Genomic DNA, 22,015 nt, shown 5'->3' on the forward strand with positions numbered 1-22,015 from the left:
GTTATCAGATAGTGAGGTGTAGAGGTTCGAGAGAGAGTAATGTTAGCACATGCAGAAACTCTAATGCGAGGGAATCCTGTGTGCCCTGACCATTCAGTTATTCTATTCCCTTAGAAAGCATTTGAAACAGTATAACTAACAGGCACTTGAGAAAGAAGCATACTTTCTTATCCAACAAAGTAGCTTAAATCATTTTCATAAAAAAAAAAAAAAAAGATTCAAATGAAAGATATACGAGGGTCGTTTGAAAAGTCCGTGCAAAGTCAGAGAGATAGCACCACTGGCGCGTATCGAGGTTATGTTTAGTTAGTAGCATCTCTTGGAAGAACACACACCAAGTTTCAGCCAGATCGGTCTATTTCTTTGTGTTTGGCATTCGTTTGAATCGAGGAAGTCGAGTGATTTTCAAAAAATGGACGAAAAAGAATTTCGTGTGTTGATTAAACACTACTTTATGAAAGGCAAAACGCCTCAGGAGACTAAAGAGAAGCTTGATAAACATTATGGTGACTGTGCACCTTCGATTAGAACAGTTTATAAGTGGTTTCAAAATTTTCGGAGTGGCCATATGGGCACAAGTGACGCTGAACGTTCTGGACGCCCTGTTGAGGTTACTACTCCAGAAATCATTGATAAAATCCATGATATGGTGATGGATGACAGAAGAGTGAAGGTGCGTGAGATTGCTAGTGCTGTGGGCATCTCGAATGAACGGGTACATAATATTTTGCATCAACATTTGGACATGACAAAGCTATTCGCAAGATGGGTGCCGCGATTGCTCACGCTTGACCAAAAACGAAATCTTGCAAGGACGGTTTGCAGCTGTTCCAGAAGAATCCGCAGGACTTTAAGCGTCGTTTCGTCACTGTGGATGAAACATGGACACATCACTACACTCCTGAGACCAAAGAACAATCTACGAGTGAACAATGGGTTACCAAGGGGGAATCTGCGCCAAAAAAGGCGAAGACCGTTCCTTCGGCCGGAAAGATTATGGCGACTGTCTTTTGGGATTCGCAAGGAATAATCCTCATCGACTATCTGGAAAAGGGTAAAACTATTACAGGTGCATATTATTCATCGTTATTGGACCGTTTGAAAACCGAGCTGCAAGAAAAACGCCCACGATTGGCCCACAAAAAAGTCCTTTTCCATCACGACAACGCACCAGCTCACGCCTCAGCAGTTATGGTCGCAAAATTAATGGAAATAGGGTTCCATTTCACATCCCCCCTATTCTCCAGACTTGGCTCCCTCGGACTACTATTTGTTCCCCAATATGAAGAAATGGCTGGCGGGAAAAAGATTTTATTCAAACGAGGAGGTGATTGCAGAAACGAATGGCTATTTTTCAGACTTGGACAAACCCTATTATTCGGAAGGGATCAACAAACTAGAGCAGCGTTGGACGAAGTGTATAAGCCTAAAAGGAGACTATGTTGGAAAATAAAAAAGGTTTACCCCAAAAAATTAAGTAGTTTTTATTTTTGCACGGACTTTTCAAACGACCCTCGTATATCTATCTACTTTTGTGTACGTAATGTTTTGAAGTTAGAATAAAAACCTGAGTACCATTTTCTATTTAATCTCTTAAAAGTAGTAAATTCTTTATGTTTGGGATGCGTATGCAATGCAAGCTCCCACCACATGAAATAGGCTGTGCTCTGGAATTACATTGTTATGATTTCATTAAAATTATTGATAATTTAAATTATGATTATAATTATTTTAAATTTGTTTTTAATTTTTTGTTAAAAATAAATCCATTTAGTTCTGACATCAATAAGGTTCACAACCATCTTTCCAAAGATAAGTTTCGTCGTAAGTTGAATACATAAATGATGTGATCTTATAATTAGATGAGTTTATTAATATTTTTCAATATTCTTGTGTTCTTAAAATAATTCTTCCTTTCTTTAACATCGTTTTAGAGAAAAGAAACAAAATCGCATCTCATTTTGTATTCTTTTTCTGAGGCATTTTGTCCCTACAGATTTCATTATGTTGCTTGAAAGTTAAGTCCGGCTTAGGAAGTGCTAAATACTGCGTTTTTCTCGAATTTGTTAAATATTAAACATTTTTATTGATTGTTTTCTTGCGTGTGTTTACATTCGTCAGAAAATTATTTGATTCATCAATTTACCCTTAAAATGAAAAGAGCTTGCTCTGAAGGAAGTGACGGTAACCCACAATATGAAGATCTATGTATGGAAGAGCAAGAAAACATTTATCTGTAAGATGTTCAGACTCTACACTAGGATTGTCATTTTTTATTTTTATAGAAAGTTAACTACCATCAGAATCCATCTGTGAAGGAGACTAGAAATAATTTGTAACTTCGAACCGTCTGCCAATATCTGACTGTGATACAGTTATTGAGGATTAGATAAGCTATTTTATTATATTAATAACTATAATAAAATTGCTTGTGATATTAGGTGTTTTTAAAATGTTTTAATTGTAATAATTCGTTACCTGATGTTTGAAATGTATGTTTTATTTATGATTTTATTGGAGCAATTAGTGAAAATTACTTGCACCAAAGTCTTGTTCATATAACTTCATTTAAAAAAAATAATTATAATAAAATAAGTGTTGACCTTCCCAGTAAATTAGTATAGCTGAACTCAGGAATCAAAGATCAAAAGAAAAGTATAAAATGGGTAACATTAGTGAACGAAGAAAACTTTTATTTATTCAGTTTCCTAATAAGCTAGATTAAATGGGATTCGATTTAAGCCGCAAGTTCTACTAAAAATGAAGGTTTCAATATAGTCTCGAAAACTATTAGTTGACTGGTGCAAAGGCAGTTTTTATGTAACAAAACATATTAAAGAAGACGAAAACATTAAGTAGTGTACAGAGGAGTCAACAGGATTTTCGTTTGACTTATAACAAAAAAGTGTTTCCTAAATTTTCGACTGTGGCTTAAAAAAAAATAATACAGGAAAAAATGAAAATAATTGGAAATCCTTTTAAATTAGAAAACTATCAGAAAGTAAGTGGCATTGGAATATAATCATCGTAGAAACAGAACAGGTGATATTTCCATCAGTGCACAAGTGTTCGTTCAATATTCAGTTTGTGGGACACCTACAAGTATCTTCTTTACGGCTCGTTTGTGTATCTTTATAAGAATGAAGATCACTTTGTTATTCTAATTTATTTAATAAGAGAATTATACACACAAAAACATCAACACTAATTTTATTAACTGTTTTACAATAGATGGCTGTTTTCCTTGAGAAATAAATAAAACTATACCTATGCATAAAATAAGAAGTAGTACTTTAATGCTCTTAACATTTAGCTACCAGTAGAATATTAGAATTAGAGGTTTTTTCTTGCTACACTTGCTTCATGGTAATAGAAAAATAGTAGCCAGATAAGCTATTTACTCATATGGAGAATATATTTATTAATTCACGTTTAGATTGTAGAGAAAGTAATTGTTGTTCATGCAGTTAAATTAGTAAACTAATAAATAAATATTTGCGGCATTTGAAAAAAAAGTATAATGGATAATTAGATTTTGTGATATAACCAATCCCTTTGGAATATTGTTTCCAAAATTTATAAATATTAAAGGATTGAACGTTCTACATTGTGCTTTTCCCAAGATAAAACTATTTTATATATTATAGTTGCAGCAAATTGAAGTTGGGCGAATTAAATAAGATTGAAGATATTACTTGGAAATGTTCTAGTTTGGACTCCCATAGGGGATTAAGAACATAGTTGAGCAGTTTCATTAAATTAAGTAGGAAGAAAGATTAAAAAAAAAAAGAAGCAAAATCATAGCATCAGCACGACAGTACGATTCATTAAAGTATACAATTCTAATTTATTGGCCATGCAGCGGTCTTGATTGATAGGTTTAGTTTAGGATGTTAGATGTCACTGATAAGTCATTAAAATGATTAAGTCAGCAGCGAGATATTTTATCCAACAAAAAATCTTAAGAGATTGGATTCTGAGGGCAAGGTATTTAGTTACTTAGGTAGGCTGCTTGAGATTTGCGGAGCTATATTTAATCATTAGAAAATTCCGTACAATTACCTCTACTATTATTATTAATGGGGTGCCTAAGGATCCGGGACCTTAGCATACAGTGGTTCTTTGCGCCCTAACCTCAACATTCATAGAATATATTCTAAAATATATCCTGTATATTTATAGGATGGGAGGGCCTCCTAGCTTTCAAAACTGCCTCGTAGGATTATCTTCGAAAACTGTTAAATCGTGCCGCTGACCTAGGAAGTGATGCACCGTTTTCCCAAGTCCATCAACGCAATTACGGCACCCAAACTATCCCTTTTTTTTCGTGTAAATAACTGGCTGTCAAAAAATGTCCAATCAGTGCAATAACTTACCTAAACTTTGCATACCTTTAAAATTAAGGTGATAATTAAGGTGCAGATTATATGTCTGTTTGCTTTATAGTTTTTAATAAACCAGTTTCCAAGTTTTTTAAATGAACATGAATTCTTATCTCTTAGATCTACCATACTATATAGTACAGAATCTATACTTTAGCATCTGCACTATTTAGTATATCTTGGCTTATATAAGACCTTTCCGTGATATGTTTATGTTTCTTCAGGAAGAAGGAATGCAATAAAAGTTAAGCTACCAGTTTTGTGACGTCTTTCCAACAAAGCATTCCACTTTTTTTTTAACAACATATAATATTTAATAGGTGGGGAGAAATGGATTTCCTAGAAATATTTAACTACTTAAGAAGTTGTGCCACACATCCTCAGCAATGAATGGCGATCTGTATGGAGACTAGTTTGTAGACTCAGAATAGAATACGAAGTACACATTTTCATTAACTCTCATGTAAATAAAGAACAACGGTATTTTATACAAAATGTATGTTTATTTTTTTTAAAAAAAAAGACTATGCAATAACTTAAATTTTACTAAATAAACAATTAGCAATTTTTGATGTCAAAATAATAGATGGATTACTTGTCTTAACTACACTAGTACAACATTATTGCTAGATCAGAAAGCTCTTTGACAAGAAAAAAGGTATGTAAAATATCATATTATTCTTTGGACAATGCGAATCCCACTCTATTATTGCCTAGATCGAATTCGGTATAGAATCGTCCAATGAAGACATCGCCAAGAATCCATAGCGGGCCATGTGGCGCAGGAACGTCTAACCCAAGAAAGCCGGATAAGCAAACAGTCTTGCCCAATGCAGAGACCTATAAGTAATAAAAAAAAAAAAAAGAATATAGGAACTTTTAAAAATACTTATCAAAACAAATCATATTTATAAAACATTTTTTGAAAGATAAAAAACATTTCCGTTTTGCTATTCCTAGTAATCTACTGTAGGATTTAAAAAAAAAATCTTTATGCAACAGCCACCTGTAAGTTATTTTTTAATTTAGTTATGGGAATCTCAAATAGATGTTTGGATTTATTATTATAATTTTTAAGGGAGAAATATTTCCAATTTTTTGATGCAAAATTTCTTACATTAAGTACCTTGGAGGGATTAAGGTATTCAAAACTTTTCTTCTTCTACTAAGTACAGTCATAATTTGATAGGATATGATTAGTTAGGTCTCTAGTTCAACATTGACCATACCTAAATCAAAATTTACCCTACAAAACATATACTCACCCATAGAAATAGAAACCTATGGTTAATCACATCAATGGCAAAAATATTAGACTAGATAATCTACTTGGAAGTTTTTTTTTTCATCAGTAGAGAATAATAAAGATTGCTGCAGAACACTGGATTGGATAAACTAAGAAGTTGAAAATGTCCATGTATTAATACATTTTCTTTGATTAGATAGCTAGTTTCAAGAGTTGTGTATTGTGCAGTGACCGAGAAACAATTTGCAGATTTACCTTGATTTCCTTATCATCTTTCTTTCTCATGAGATGTGAAAAAAAAATTGATTTTTACTTCTACGAAACAATCACTTGTTTAATAAAATAAAAAGTGTGTTCAATTACAACTTTTGGCCTACAAATTTGTAGTCAAACTTTCATTTGATATAAGTTAGATTCCCGTTTATTTCAACTAATGCTTTATACCAAACGTTCATTTTGGGTGCATTGACTGCTGTGGTCATTTAGTACCAACCTCATTCTTGTTAATAATAAATTCATTAAAGATAATGTAATTTCAAATGAATGAATTAATAAGTAATTTCTTCCCGACTATACCACTACTTTGACGAGTAAGAAGAAAGGAAATCTGTTCCAATGGAATCAACCGAGTGTTATAACTCATCTCATCATCTGCTTAAATGCTTATCTGAAAATATTAAATTAGATATGCCTATTTTTCAGAAGAGCTAACGTCTAATTAATTACATAATTTATGTAACTTGCGTGGGGCGGTTCTCCAAGATGGAACGCTCAAAACTAATAAAAACTCTCTCTAATTAACATATGTGAATATATAATAGAACATAATATTAGACAAGCACACATATTAATTCTATTTTTACCCTAAAAAACAGTAATACTGATTTTTGTTTTGTTTTTTTTCCGTCTCTCATTTCGAAAACTGAGGTACCAAAAAAATATATCAAAACTCTTTATCAGCAGAAACATTCGAAAATTTATAAGGCAGGAAAAAATGTTGAGAACAAACATTAATAAGTAAGTGGCAGTCTATTATAAGGAAATGAAATAAATCCATCACATGACAAGTTGTGCTCAGTTTACCAATGAGTTAAGATTTTCCGACGCCTTATTTTAATGGTTATACGTCACTCACTACACGTTATTCATTTATAAATAAATTATTTACATTAACTCGCATGTTTATAGTATCCCTGACCGGTTTTTGACTTTCGTCCATCACCAGAAAGTACATAGATTAATCAGTTTGGTGTAGAGATTTCGACTTCACTTACATGGACGCCTCACACTACATTTATGACGGTCTAGGATGTTATAAATTTGCGTGGATAAAATCAATGATATTACACAGCGCAGCGGACCTATCCACACTTTCGACTTGATATGTCGAAGAGGGTAAAAACAACAAATCCAGAGGACGATAAAATTGCCAGAAGTCTGCAAAATCTAGTAATCCCCGAAACTTCAAGTTTGTTTAAATCACAAGATTGTAATGGACTAGAATTTTTTTTGACACAGAAACTTCTGCAATAGTTTTTCTTTGCTTCCTCACTTCCTTATAATACATAAGATGTACTTATCAAATTTGAAGAAAATGATTACATGCCTCATTCTAAAATCTCTCTCTTTGTTCTTTATATTGTAATTAGACAGATTCAGCTGAACATTATATAAAACCCCCCCTTTTTTTTTTTTTAATTTTTTAAATTTGCACTTATCTAAAATGGCTCATTGAAGCATTTCAGGATTCAACAATTTTGATAAAAATCACTTCTTCTTTTTTTTTCTTGCGTAGCAATCTCAAGACGGAATTTAGTTAGCAAATTTGTGTAGTCAATAATTTCCTTTGATGTTGGTAAGTAATAATTCATTGTTTTTCGCAGAAGGTAACATCAATTTGTTTTATAGCGCTAAACTTACTAGAAATTAAAATTGCAAGTAATGTGAAAACACTTACTCTAAGGACGTAATCCTTTCCTTCCAATATAAATTTGTTTCCTCCAATAACAAAATCAATTTTAGGTAATTTTGGTATTAAATCACAGGATATCTGCAAAAAGGTAATATTAAAAACATTAATATTACAATCTTACTTCTTTAGAAGAATGATCACAAATTTTAAAACTGCATTCACTGGAAATACCCTTGGAACAACCAAAACAACTTCTAGTGCATGTTGAGTATGTGTGAAAGGTATATTTTAATAACTAATTATAAAATACTCGACGAAGTTGGTTTCTGACTTAATAGTGTGGCTTCTACACTATCGTATACATATTTCTTAAAGAAGCAGAAATGCTATTTGGTTGTAAAAGTTAAACCAAGATTTTTAACGTTGATTTGTACAATATTATAGAAATAAAATCCAACTGACTTTAGACATTCAAAAAGTTTTTTAAAAATAAGGAATCGTTCCATGCTCTGGAGTCTTGAATGTATTATTTACAGCAATAACGTCACAAAATTGACAAACATATGGGCCACGTGACATAAGAGTCTATGTTAAAAACTGTTTTCTTCAACTTGTTTGGGATTTACTTTTATTTATCACAAACTTCCTTCAAGTTTGTATAGATTAATTGTAATTATCAACTATAAACGTTCTAGTCATGTATTAAATTATATTCAGTGCGTTCAGAATCAAACAATTTTAAATGAAACAAAATATTAAGTAGAAAAAGAATTCAAAATATTTAAGAATTTTACTTGTTTACGCCTTCGTATAAAGATGTCAAAGCCAAAAATTACAACAGGTTCAGACAATAGTTTTTCTAGAAATGAGGAGCCCAATAACATTATTAATAGCGGAGATGATCTGATTAAAATTTTAAGGTCTATTTTTTTTAAATAAAAGGAAAAGTTACTTAAATAAAACGAAGATTAATAAATTAGACTCAAAATTAACATAATCGAACGCTGACAATTTTTGTAAAAAACTGCAGGCTTTTTTAACTTAAAGTTCTCTTTAGTATGTAGGGATAGGTTTGGAGCAGCATAATGAAATTAGAAAGGAAGGTAATGAAACACACATTTGTTCCAATGTAAACCAATTATTAATTTAGATGCAGAGATGTGTCTCCGTTAAATCGCCTTATCACACTGATCGAAGCTAGTGGACAATTAGTCAACTTAGTTCAAATATCCTCAATTATTATTCAACTATGAGTACTTATGGTTAAAAAAAAAAAATCTACGAACTCAAACTTTATTTTCGTAAGCGCAAGTATTACAATTTTAAATTGCAATTAACATTTAATTTTTATCGAACGTTTAGCTATTTTGTGGAAGAGCCTTCTTTAAAACACAAGTCATGCAACCTTACACCTCAGTAAGTATGGATTTCCACAGGAAACAATCTATTGCCAAAATTTTGTGAATCTGACTAGTCACGGATTTTCACCCGACTTCAGAAATTGAGTAGGAAAATCAGGATTGAGTAGAACCCATTTAGACTGTTTCTATTTTCAATCACACTATCCCTAAAATAGTCAAAAATACATCCTGCATTAGGAGGAAGATGTAGTAAAAAGTTGTTTATATACGTACTAGTACAAAGATTTTAAGTGAAAATTGTCTTTAAATTTTTGACTTTTGACTAAACTCGACAATTAAAACAGCATGTGAGAATAGGAAAAAATGAGAAATGAAATTCATCCTCTCTGATTGTTTTGTCTGCAATTAGATAATTGAATGAAATTTAAGACTTTGGAAGCTTTTCTTATGTTGGAACTACTAATTTAAAAACTACAATTTATAAGGCACTTCCATATCGTTAACCTTTCTGTCAATTAGTAGGATTCCTGAGCCAGTTCTAGTCTTCCTTTGAAGCAGAATACTTTCTAGATCGGAAAGGTAGTTAAGTCTATTTTTTTTTAAACAGTTTTCTCCATTTATCACCTTACTACCGCTGGTAAACTTTACAGAAAAACTCAAGATTGTTATACAGATGCGCCAATAAAGAGGATCTACTTATAATTATTTAATTAAAGCAAGAAACAGGGATGAATTAAAACGAACTTCTAATATACACTTCTAAGATAATGAACTTCTAATGCACCAGTTTTCTCAGCGGTGATGGTGACAGCTCTTTTTATAAAAATGATATTCCTCCTGCAAGCCTAGAGACTTATCTTAGAATAAATTAGAAGAATTCGCATATGAGACAAAAGATCTAACATTCCAAACTACTTAAATGACGTTTTTATTACAACAATCAAATAAACTTAAGAAGAAATTAAAACTGTCCGGTAGGACAGTTGTATAAGGGTTTACTTAAATTAAGTTAATTCAACCAAATAAATAAATGTATGATAGTACGTATCGTTTGGACAAAGAGACAAAAAACAAATCAATAGACTTGGGTGAACCTATTCACTGTAAAAATAGGAGTATACAAAGAGGTAGTGCTTTGATTATGATGATGATTAGATTTAATTATGATGTTTGAATATGATTTGATAGAGTGCAGTTTAAAGCATAATTAATCACATCAGGCGACACTCTCTTGTAAGGCGTAATTAATCACATCAGGCGACACTCTCTTGTGAGGCATAATTAATCACATCAGGTGACACTCTCTTGTAAAGCATAATTAATCACATCAGGCGATACTCTCTTGACTGCGTTGGTCATGAGCTGGGCTAACATGTCTTACCCTTTCTGAATGCTTATTTCCAGTCAAATACTCATCTCACGAACAAACTCATTCAAGATATTTTTTTACTTATGTCCTGTTAGAAGTCCTACCTAAACATACCACTCGTAAATGTAGGTCTACAAACCTAACGGACGAAGAAATAGAATTCTTTGCAAATAACTTCCTATGATAGTTACGCACCAGACAAACCAACATTATTTTTCAGCCAAAGGTTCCTTCTTACCCATTCTACATATAAAAAAAATGAACTGAAAACTGAACATTTCACTGAGTTACCTAAGGCTTAAGTCCAAATCTTTCCCTTTATAGACTGCATACAACCGGTAAAAATTCAATAGTAAAGGACAGTTAAAACTTTAAAATATCTTGGCTTAAACGTAGACACGAAAAAGCTTTAACTTTTCATCAGATCGCTTGAAATTAAAATAGCACTACCAATTACTCAGACATCTGTATCTTCTAATTAACCGAAGGATAGCTCTTGAACCTCAATGCTTTAGACTCTTGTACACATCTAACCTTAGAGTTTACTGACTTACGTATTGATAAGAGCTAGTAGAATTTCAATAAAAAAGCTGCTAGTTTCCAAAATAAATTGCTGTGTATTGCCTTGAGAATATCGTGGAATATACGGAATGAACAAATTATCAGGAAGCTGGAATTATCAAAGGTCAAAAACTTTATGGACAAAACACACACATATTTCAAAAGAACCTTTGAACAGAGGCTGGAAATCAACAACTGGAGAGAAAACAGACTCCGACGACTACAACCTCAACTATAACAGGACTTCTTCGTAATAAGCAATGATCATATTTATTTTATTTGTTTACATTATATACTCTTAAGTACAACATATAATGAAAAATAAAAAGAAGTCAGAAGAGATGCATTCGAAATGATAAATTGTTTAACAGAAAGTCAATGAAGAAATTGATGATGACATGGATGGTGCTATCGAAGTGGAAGACCCCCTTAGAATCAGAAAAAGTACAGGTAGAATAATTAATTCGCAGTCATATCAAACAAGTTGGGTTTAAAAGAACAGTACAGTTAGACGTATAAGTGAAGTTGTTAAATAAAGGCTTTCTATGTGTATTTGTGTTTCATTATTAGTAAGTCTAGAATCGATTCCTGTAAAATGAGAGGTGTAAACACTACATAAAATCTATTTCCAAACATTATTCACCATTAAGGCTAAAATAAATAAAAAATATTAGCGAATCTTTTTGAAACAAATTGAGCTAAATAATGTTCTAATATTTGAAATACTAACTACTTTTCTTCTTAATTACAGATTATCTGTCATGGCTTTATCTAACGGAAATCACCAAAATAATATTTTAGAATGGCTGAACATTACAAGTGGAGGTATTACATGAATGGTAAGTAAGCAATAAAGTAGAAATCTCATTTTTACTATTAGGATGAAATAATAAATCTTTAATTCTATGTCATTTCAGTTCTATAAATTGAAAAAAGTGATATACGGTCTCTATGGAATCAAAAAACATACGAAGATAAAGAGATGAATAAATAATTGATGTATTACTACATTGAAGATTTCTGAAAATGAATTCATTGTAAACTGATCTTATAGAAGTCAGCTTTCTCTAAAAAGGAGTACATAAACCGTTATCCTTAACTAGTAGGGTTTAACCAATTCAGATGCATTTTTGATTGGACAGGAGTTGGAAAGACTAAATTAGAATTGTATCAGCCGAGTGAATAATTTTTATCTATAATAAACATGTAGTAACATGTAATAAACTGAAATAAGATATTTTCATTTATGTTTGTTATATTCTAAATTCTTTTCTCAAAAGTTTTAACTTTCATTTGGAATTGAAGCTCTCCAAATATTGAACAATTATCTTTTTTGTAGGATCAAATTTATGCGGCACTTTCTTACTTATTTAGAATGAAATCTCAATAATTATTTTCTCATTAGATGAGATTTTTCAGCGAAAAGAACATTTTATTATCACCAAAACATGTTTTCTTTTATTATAAGACTCTGTCCGTTATCGGGTGGGGACTCTCTGAAAAGAGAATAGTTGAGCAGGACAAAGCCAGGAGAAGGTTCCTAGCAAATGATCGCGCCTTAAATAAAATTTAAAAAAAGTATTAATTTTTGTTCAAAACTAATTATACAATCCTATTTACTGATCTAAATTAAAGTCAGGCCAAAACTGTCATAACACTGGCGCAACTTGTATAAGGTGTCAAAGATAAAACAATGAAATATTGCAGACAAAAGATTTTAGATCAATAACTTATTATTTAAAAATTAAACAAAGTAATAAGCAAAATAGCATTGAAACTAACGGTAAGACCATCGCAGTCGATATGGGGAAAAAACAACCTTAGATAAACTAGCTTTTTCGCAGAAAACAATTAAGCTACAAAAAATGCATAAAAAAGGTAAGATAAAACAAGGAAGGTCTTATACTAGACGTTTTAATCGCAAGTCAACCAGTTAAAGCTGAGGTACTGTTACATAGTCTGTAAGAAACCTATTGAACCTGTGTCTCACATCTTACTATACATTCACAATTTAGAATTCTACATCAAAACAGACAAAAACATACAAAAATAAAATGTAATATGAAAACGCAAGTATGTTAATTCTCTTATTTATTAACCATAGTTTTTAGCAAGCTAACATTTATACATAACTGCATGCAGTATGATATAAAACGATGAAAAAGTAATCTTTACTTGGGACATATTATTCGAGCTAGGAACACGATATTGTTAAATAAAATGCAATATTATCCGGAGTAGGAACTCGACATCAAATTTAATAGAGTTATATCTGAATACCTATGAAATCTAATAGAGTTCCAACTTTTAATTTGGTATTTAATGTAAACAGAAATTAATTATCAAATATACATAAAATTAATAAGAAATAATTAATTTTGATTGTCAATATTGAATGACTTTAATGAGGCAATATTCAACTTTAAAACTTATCGAACTAAATTCACAACGTTAAGCCAAATTGACAATTCATAATAATGTAGAGCCTTGAAGCAAATACTTAATGCTCAATGAATAAAGCTAATACATTCTATGGCAGTTTCTTTCACTTCAATTGTAATTTTTATTTATCCTTTTAATAGTTGGGGATGCCTGACTTTCGCGTTCCCTGGCTAAACTGGTAATTCTACGCTCTTGAATGTACAGGATCCAACAATAAAAACTGTTTTCAAGCTAAATAACCAGATTGTAAATTTCATTGGGAATAGGCGAATGGGAGGAAGCACTCGTCAGTAGGCATTGTAAATTCAGGTGTTAAATCGAATTATTTTTAGAGGGATTCATTTACTCCACTTTGGTTCGATTTCGCTTGGGAATCAAATCCTCTGCAGCTATCGAACTTCTAACTCATAATTCTAACAATAAAAGAGGTCCAGCACTCGATTATTTTGGAATCTGCTAAAATTGTGATAAAATATTTATTACTCATGTATCCAACGTAACCGCTCAATGGAATTAATAATCTTATATTTATAAATTAGTTCTCTTATTAATGCCCTCCACAGTTCGCTATACGTTGATATCCGGAAGATGACAATAACTTGAGATGTCTACTACATCAGACGATAACGTGTCTCTAATTGAAGGAAAAAAAAAGAGTAAAAATTACAAAAAAATTAAAATGAAACATTACCATGTATTCTCCTCCTGCTACTGGAGTACCTCCAAGTAACTTATTGAGAGCATTAATATCCTCGGTAGGGCCAGCAATCAAGCTTGTACCTGTATCAGCAATGGCTTGGCAACCCCCTTTGCAGAAAGTCTTTCCATTTGCTATGACTCTGAAATCAAATTAGAATGCACATAAAAAAGGTGGTTGTACAAAGAGACATCAACAGTTTCTGATAAAAATGAATTTTAAAAACTTCGAAACGTTCGCAATACTTCCATTAATCAAGACTACGAGAGAGCAAACCTATTAACATCAATTTTACTTAGAAAACAACGGTGTTTCTGAGATTACATCAGTATATTATATTATGATACATGTACGAGCAGCTTAAACACTAAATGTCCCTTAAATAGGATTAAAGTTGACGGGGAGGGGGAACAAATTAGCATAATTCTAACCAAAAGTCTTTTCTAAATTTGATGCCCCTCGATATATCGTATAACTTCTCGCCAATTTCATTGATTCCCTTTCATGTCTTTGTCGTTCATTCAGACTAGTTTAGAAGTTGTTAAAAAATTAAATTACTCACGAATCCATGCTAAATTGCCAGTATCCTTGTTTATTTACGGGTACGTAAGTGAAATCACCAACATATTTCTCGGGATCCGAACCTCCGAATATGATTTCACCGCCAACACTTGCTGCGGGATCCCTATATTTAAAAAAAGAAACAAAAATCTATGAATGATATGGTATTGCATTTGTACAATAATTTTGCAGAAAATAATAATGATACTATTATAATATTATTGTTATTATTTATACTTTACTTCTATCATAATCATTGTATATAAAAATACTGGTATTTCAATAGGACAAAGACAAATAGACACTTCTTTAAGCATCTTTTCTTGCCAAAATCCCGATCAAATCACTCACTGCATGCTATGAAGACACCTTCATAGGATTCACAATCAATGCCACCTTACATATTATGCTCTTTTTAGCCATTTTCCTTCTAAGGAGCGTACTCACAGTCGAACGCTAGTTCACCATCACCGTTTTTCTCTCCATACCCATTCACTGATTCTCTCTCTCTTTACATAAACACTATTTCTCACTTGTTCACACTCATTTACATTCATAGATATTTCTATAATCTACCCTGCCCTCATCTTCAATTAATTTACAAAATCGTATGATACCTGTTGAGATAAAAAGAAAATACTGGTGTCTGAACCACTCCTTGCTTATACATATTGTAAAATGGAGGTGTAACTTTATCTACAGATATAGTGTCATAACCAAGACCAAGAATACCATCAAATTTAGCTGCTACAAATACCATTCCTGGTTCATTTACAGCTTCTGCAAATGTTTGATTAGCAACAGTGATGCCTCCAATCTGACAAAATCAATAAAAACATAATTAGCACATTATATTATAATTTTTGTTTAATTTCCGATTTATGTATTCAAATTTAAATAGGCAAATATAGGTAAAGGCAATATGTTGCGGGAAGAGCAGGACAGAAATTACAAAGTTGAGGCTTTCTCAGCAGAAATAGTATACATTCGATATCTCGGATCAACTAAATAGTCGGTGTGATTGATTTTCAAGAAAAGCAGATTAGAAAGAAATGATAAAAATAGATTAAGACAAATAGAGAGAACAGTATGAAATTTGAGATATTTTGTCGTGTAAGATAGTTGAATTCCCTTCAATTTTTACAAGAAGTCTACGTATTTTGAATCTGTAAGTTCCAAAAAAAAAAGGAGATTTTTGAAGAGCCCAAGATTGTGCACTAGATTGCAGAAGTCAAGGTTCATAAACGTGGCAAGCTGGCAATGTATGGATTTTTATAAATAGAAAAAAAAAAAAAAAAAGAAGTTAAAAATTAATCTTAATAATTTTTCATCCTCTTTGTACTGTTCTCATTTTTCCATTTTTTCTGACCTTGACTTTATGCAAGAATCTTTGATAATAATTTTCAAATACACACTTATTCTTCTGAAAGTTTATGTATTTAGTTTGTTGTGTGTAATTATTAAATCATTAAATTTTTCAATTTTTGGCAGCTTCCATTTTAGGACAACTTACTTAACATTTAAGGTTGTCAGCAATTAAAAAAAATAACATTAACAATAATTTTAGTGAAAGTCAACGACGTACACATGATAGATTTTATTTTATTTTTTGAAAAGTAGTAGGAAATCCGGATGAATTTTAGAACAAAAATAAATGGAAAATTATATAATGATTAATAAATAAAAACAAACTAAAGGGGTAAACCAGTTTTGCAAAAATCAGAGAAACGCAATAAAAAAAAAAAAAATTACATAAACCAAATATTCTTACAGTCAAATGATCCTGCGACAGAAAACCAGAAAGACTTCCACTTCCATATTGAATGGCAAATTTTTCTCCATTAGGCACATATGTTTTAGAACTAGAACTATCATATTTGCGATGAACCCCTAGAAATATTTTTATTGAAATATTATTTGCGAAGATTATCTTACTAATTAGTTTGAAATTTGCTAAAACTTACAGCAAGCAATATTGAATTTTGAGCATTTCTTCGAAGGCACCCATAAATTGGAAGAACCTGTATCAAAAACGACTCTGAAAGACTGTGGCGGTGATCCCAGAGTAATTGGACCATAATACTGGGCCTGGAAAACAGATAGTTATGAAATAAAATAAATGAAAACTCATGTTTATTGTATCCTTGACAGGTTTCGGTCTTTTATCCATTATCAGAGTTTGAGTTTGGTGTAGAGATTTCTACTTCACATATGTTTCCGACTAGCACTCGTACTTGCTGACTGTAGTAAAGTAAGGCAGAAATTGCAATGCGAGACCTTTTTAGGACCTCTTACTTTAATATTCATTTCCTTTTAAATCAGACTCGATAATACTAAAAAATAAACTTGATTTAAAACTTGCGCCGAATGAATGCTTAATTTTTATAAAATTTTTTTTAAAAAAAATCAACAATACTTCAAAATTCACGCTTTACTACTTAGAAACCAATTTCACATAGTAATCTCCAAGAGCAACTGTAGTTAAAGGCCATTGTAGTTCATCGGAATGTACTCTACACTATCTTAATGACCGAAATAAAATTTATTTTTTGATAGGTTTTTTTTTTTTTTTGCAGTAGATTAACTTAAAAATACAAAAAAATGTAACAAATATTTGCTACTAGACGAAGGCTCTGAAACAGTTTCTCGGAAATGGTGTATATATTTTTATGTACGATTGCACGAACACTGAGAATATCTTTGTTAGTATTAAACTTTAACCTGATAATTCTATTAGTTGAAACCTTAAACAAGAACAAAGTTTATAATTTGAAAATATTATTTTATATTATGAACTTTATAATAAAGAAGAAAAAAAAACATATATTTCTTATGAAATATGTCTTTTTTATTTTTCCTTTTTTTTTAATCTACTAAAAAAAAACTAACTAAACATGCATTTTGTTTCGAATATTAATTATGTAGAGTACATTCCGGTGAGCTGCACAATAGCTGTAAAAAAAACTAAAAGTATTTTTTCTAAATTTATACTTACTCCTTCAACAAGAATATAAATTTGGTTTTGGATAAAAAAAGAAGTACTTTGCTGGAAAAAGTTCCTAATTTTCAGAATGAATTTTCTAGAGAAAATTGATTTTTATTTCTTACATTTGTATTTATAGACAAGTACTTGTTTATTTTATCATAAGGAATAACATATTGCGCAATCAATAAGTAATAATCTGTGATAAATCTGTTGCGGTTTTTTTAAATAAGCATTTAATTAATTAATGTCAGTATCAAATATTGTAATGAAATAATTTTATCATTGTATCATTTGTAAATATAGAAAGTTAAAAAACAATGGGAAGATTATACTTTATCAATGTGTACACAATTAATTGATTGACATGCTTAAATAGAAAGTCTGGTGATACAATGTTGATTCAAATATTTATTCTAACTCATAACAAAAAAAAAAATCGGGTTGGAAAATTTAAACACTGTTATTTACACTAATGCGAAAAATTTCTATAAATAGAAAATTTATCTAATAAACTGGCGTTTCTGCTTGACAAAATTTCTTTCACTTTGGGATTTTTTGTACATATTGCTATCAGTATTATAATAAAATAATGAGTCTGTGCATTACTCTTAAATGTCATTTCAGAGAAAAGCTTAATCATCATTACCACCAGGTCTGCGTTCAACTGTTTATGACGAAGATATTCGTCATGAAAAAAGTATAAAATTTTGTGTTATGACGAGTATATTCGTCATGCGTTTTCAGTAGTGACCATCGGCAGTTAATTTTGCAATTTCAGTTAAAAATTAAAATATATTCGTAAATTGTAAGAAGTTTGGAATATTTTGAGGCTATGTCGAAATAAAAGGAACTAATAAAAGATATGAATTAGTCTTCGTAAATGTTTCCTTGTCTTTCATTAGTCATCACTGAATCAATAACGAATTCATATATTGTGTTAGGCTAGACTATGCAGTAAGTGGCGCGCCTGGTAATAATAAACGGGATGAGAATCCGTTTGTTCCCTATTTACCTCTATTCAAGAGGCGGAGCTTTTTTTTGGCTCATGTGCGGGATTCAAGATTTAGCGATCATCCAAACTGCGTCGTTGGCTACTAGTAACCTGCCAATATATTTCCCTGAATAATTGTTTACATTTTATCATCTGGTCAGGGATTCACTTGCATAAATACCAGTCTGTAATGTCGCGCCCTACTTGGGATAATTGCAGCAGTGTGCATTTTTTGAAATTTGGTATTTATGCTAGGACAGTATTGAGTGAGCTGTTTAGTTTTCATAGTGGCACAAGGTTTTTTCAAGTTTAATGATTCTTTGTCGGATTTCCTCGACACACTTTATCATTTGAATGAGTACTTGAAATAATAAGGAAATTTAGAAAATACTTTTGTCCGATCGAAGAAAAGAAAATTAGTGTGTAGCAAGCAGATCAACAACTCTAGTATATTCGAGTGCAAAGAAATTTCCTATTTATGTTAATATAAATAAATGAATAAATGTACATGAAATAAATAACGAAAAAAAATATAAAAGTCATTTCACTGCAACCCAATTTCATATCAAACAGGTCGATACAGTTAACTGGTTAAGAAGACTGGTCCTGGGAAAATCTAAATGTATAGAATGAGCAACCAAAGTTAAACAAAATCGTTGGAGCCGTTTTCTAAAACTGAAAAATCGATTGTCAGTAAAGAGATGCTTCCGGATGACTAATATTGTACATACGCTTATTACCGGGTCGTATGACGGCAAGGACTAGAAATGTCAAACTTGAACTTTCTACAACCTTTTAATTCACATATGATTTCGTCAAAACCGCTTTCTCGGTCTCGGTTAGTCCAGAGAAACTGAAAAGCGAGCATCAACACAGTTGGAACACTTTCTCTTATGTACAAAATAAACCTAATAAACATGCAACTTTTAGCTTCTAATTCCTTGGGCGACTTTTTCGGAAACTGTAATTAATGATTGTGTAAAGAAGTAGTGTTTTAAGACGTTTAAGTACTCTCATAGAATGTTAGTTCTAAACAAGGTATGCTTGGTCCGGTTCAGAGGAATTTCGAACAAAACCTAAATATCGAAAGCAAATTATCCGTTTTCGGGTAAATGTGTGACGTATATTAAAAAAAAAAATTGTCAAATACCAAAATGATGGTAAATGTAATAAAATCCCGGAAATTAAAATGTACAATAATATTATGAAGTCAACTACTGTTTCATTGACGAACATCTTCAAAAACTTTTAAAAATTGCTGGAAATTGATATCCATGTTCAGAATGTTAAAGGTGCATATTACAAGCTGATTACGGAATTCTGGCAGTTTGGAATCCAGAAAAAGTGGACTGCGTACTATATAAATGATGATCTAGGTGTAGTAAATTTGGAAATGAAATCAATGGTTTTAAGAGAAAACCGATGGAGATTTGTTCTGATATAAGTAGGATCAGAATATCAATATTAAGTAAGATATCAATATTTCAATATATCAATATTTAAAGTAGAGCACTATTACTATTAAATGAAAATAGTATTTCTAATAGAAGCACTATTTCGTAACTTTTTCTTAAATATTGCGCATCGAAGAAAGTATTTATGCATTTGAAGCTAAATTACTGATAAGAATATCTGATTTTAATTTGACCAGCTGTAAATGGAAAAAATTTAAAAGTCATGACAGCTTGATAACTTACATTGATATCATTATCACATTTGTTTTCTTTTACTGTGGGTTAATATATTACTACGACATAGAAATCAATATAAAGCTATATAGAAAAATGGGTAGGATACAGAGTTCTCAAACTCTTTTTCGTTTAATAATTCGACATTCTAACTGAAATATGTTGTTTATACGCAAAACTTTATGTATGTAGGTTTTATCGCAGTTAAATAGCTACTGAAACAAAACTATTGGAACAAGCAAACATTTATTTATTTAAAAGAGAAGAAAAAAAAAACTATTTCTAATTTTTTCACTCATTTCAGTCTGTTGTTTTTCTTAGATTTTTTTTACTTTACATTTTTACGGATATACATAGAATTTCATCAGGCTCCTTTCTAAATCCAACTAATTTTTTTTTTTTATTGTCATAAAGATAGCGACTTAGGCAAAATAATAATAAAAGACAGAATACATAAGTGGTCGCTTATTAATATATAAGCAACTAGCTTATTGCATAACATGGCCATTTCCTCCTGGAAGTCAATTATTAAGTAGTATGTACGCTGTGTAAGGCTCGTATAACACCTTTAGTTGTTCACAACTAACACAACCAGCTAGTCGAAAAAAAGATATCGGGCAGAAATAGCAAAAGTTGTAGGTACGCTTATGATATAGGATTAAATGTGTTGCCAACTAATTGAAGATATTGGGTTCATACAGGAAGTATAAATACATTGCGAAATTAATTTTCGAAGCTGAGAGATAAGGAACAAAAATCTTCTAGTTTCCACTAGAAACATTCGAGTATCTGTTGGTATTTCATGAGATAAACTGACAAAAATGAATACGAATCATATGCGATGCTTATCTACGACTATGCAACTGCAAAAATTTTTTTTGCTACGTACAGGTGTTTGTAACGCCTCAATATCAACTAACCCACAGTGCACAATGTCATAGCATGCATAAAAAAGTGTAACTGGAAGCCGCTTAGCTTAATAAGCTTTTTCTTTTGTTTTACGTAAACTCTTAATAAGATGAAATTTTCTATGATAAAGTTCCTCTTTTTACTTTTTGCAAAATTCAAGGAACCCAACAAATTTTAGGATTAATTTCGAATAAACGAGATATTACAAAAGTATTTAAATGAACAATTAAAATCGTAAAAAAAATGTTAAAAGTCTTCAATAATAATCAACTTACATCAAGGTAATTTGATAGGGGTTCTGGGAATGGACCATCTATACCAACACTGTTGCCGGCATACTTAATTGAAAGTTGTTTAACTGAAGTTCCAACTTCTTGAAATGTTCTCCTTGCTGATTGTATTTTTGTTAATGGTACTCTGAAATTTATAATATATTTATTATGAATATTTCAAAAAGAAGTATGAAAAATTACTACGACTATCTTATATCCCACCTTACGAGATTATCGCTTCCTGTGAGAACACCACAGAGCGATGATATTAATATCAGCGTATGTGCTAACATTTTATGTGTTCGGTTGCTGTCTTGCCCAGTTACTGTTTGTAGTCTGCACAGTGAACTAAGCAAATCACTTATAGATAAAGCTGAAAATCGATAACTAGATAGCGAAAGGTTATAAAGATTTGGTTCACAGCCTCTTACATCATTCAATGGAGTGATTCATGGTTTACACCATTTAAAATAAATTTAAGAATTGTGGTCGAAAAATAGTTTAAAAATTAAACAATCTCATATTTAAAATTATTAATGAATACAATATAACATCAAAAAAGAAGAAAAATTATTACGAATTATAATCATAATTTTTTTATTTTGAAATAGGCAATAATTTTTCTTCTTATTAGATCA

General features: G+C 31.0%; 2 protein-coding genes across 8 annotated transcripts in view; one reads left to right on the forward strand and one right to left on the reverse strand.

The window, feature by feature from the left end:
- LOC141452641 (uncharacterized) overlaps positions 1-12,074 on the forward strand; it is a 95,214-nt gene extending 83,140 nt beyond the window's left edge. For 6 of the 7 annotated variants that reach the window (XM_074124977.1, XM_074124979.1, XM_074124976.1 and 3 more), the window contains 2 exons: positions 11,583-11,670; positions 11,749-12,074. In XM_074124977.1, the coding sequence (XP_073981078.1) occupies positions 11,583-11,667 (85 nt within the window). In that variant the 3' untranslated portion in view covers positions 11,668-11,670; positions 11,749-12,074. Of the gene's footprint in view, positions 1-4,702; positions 4,878-11,582; positions 11,671-11,748 lie in introns of those variants that run through there. The other variant, XM_074124981.1, reaches the window with a different exon arrangement.
- On the reverse strand, positions 4,866-21,778 carry cathD (cathepsin D). The gene is made up of 9 exons (XM_074125022.1): positions 21,600-21,778; positions 21,381-21,522; positions 16,496-16,619; positions 16,303-16,421; positions 15,149-15,348; positions 14,533-14,655; positions 13,965-14,112; positions 7,586-7,678; positions 4,866-5,222 (listed from the first exon to the last, which is right to left on the reverse strand). The coding sequence occupies exons 1-9, from the start codon at positions 21,668-21,670 to the stop codon at positions 5,058-5,060; spliced, it is 1,185 nt and encodes a 394-aa protein (XP_073981123.1). The 5' UTR covers positions 21,671-21,778; the 3' UTR covers positions 4,866-5,057.
- Positions 21,779-22,015: the final 237 nt, after the last annotated feature.

Source organism: Rhodnius prolixus, unplaced genomic scaffold (genome assembly GCF_049639745.1).
Source record: "Rhodnius prolixus isolate KJV_2025 unplaced genomic scaffold, Rpr scaffold_3, whole genome shotgun sequence".
In the NCBI taxonomy this organism is placed as follows: domain Eukaryota; kingdom Metazoa; phylum Arthropoda; class Insecta; order Hemiptera; family Reduviidae; genus Rhodnius; species Rhodnius prolixus.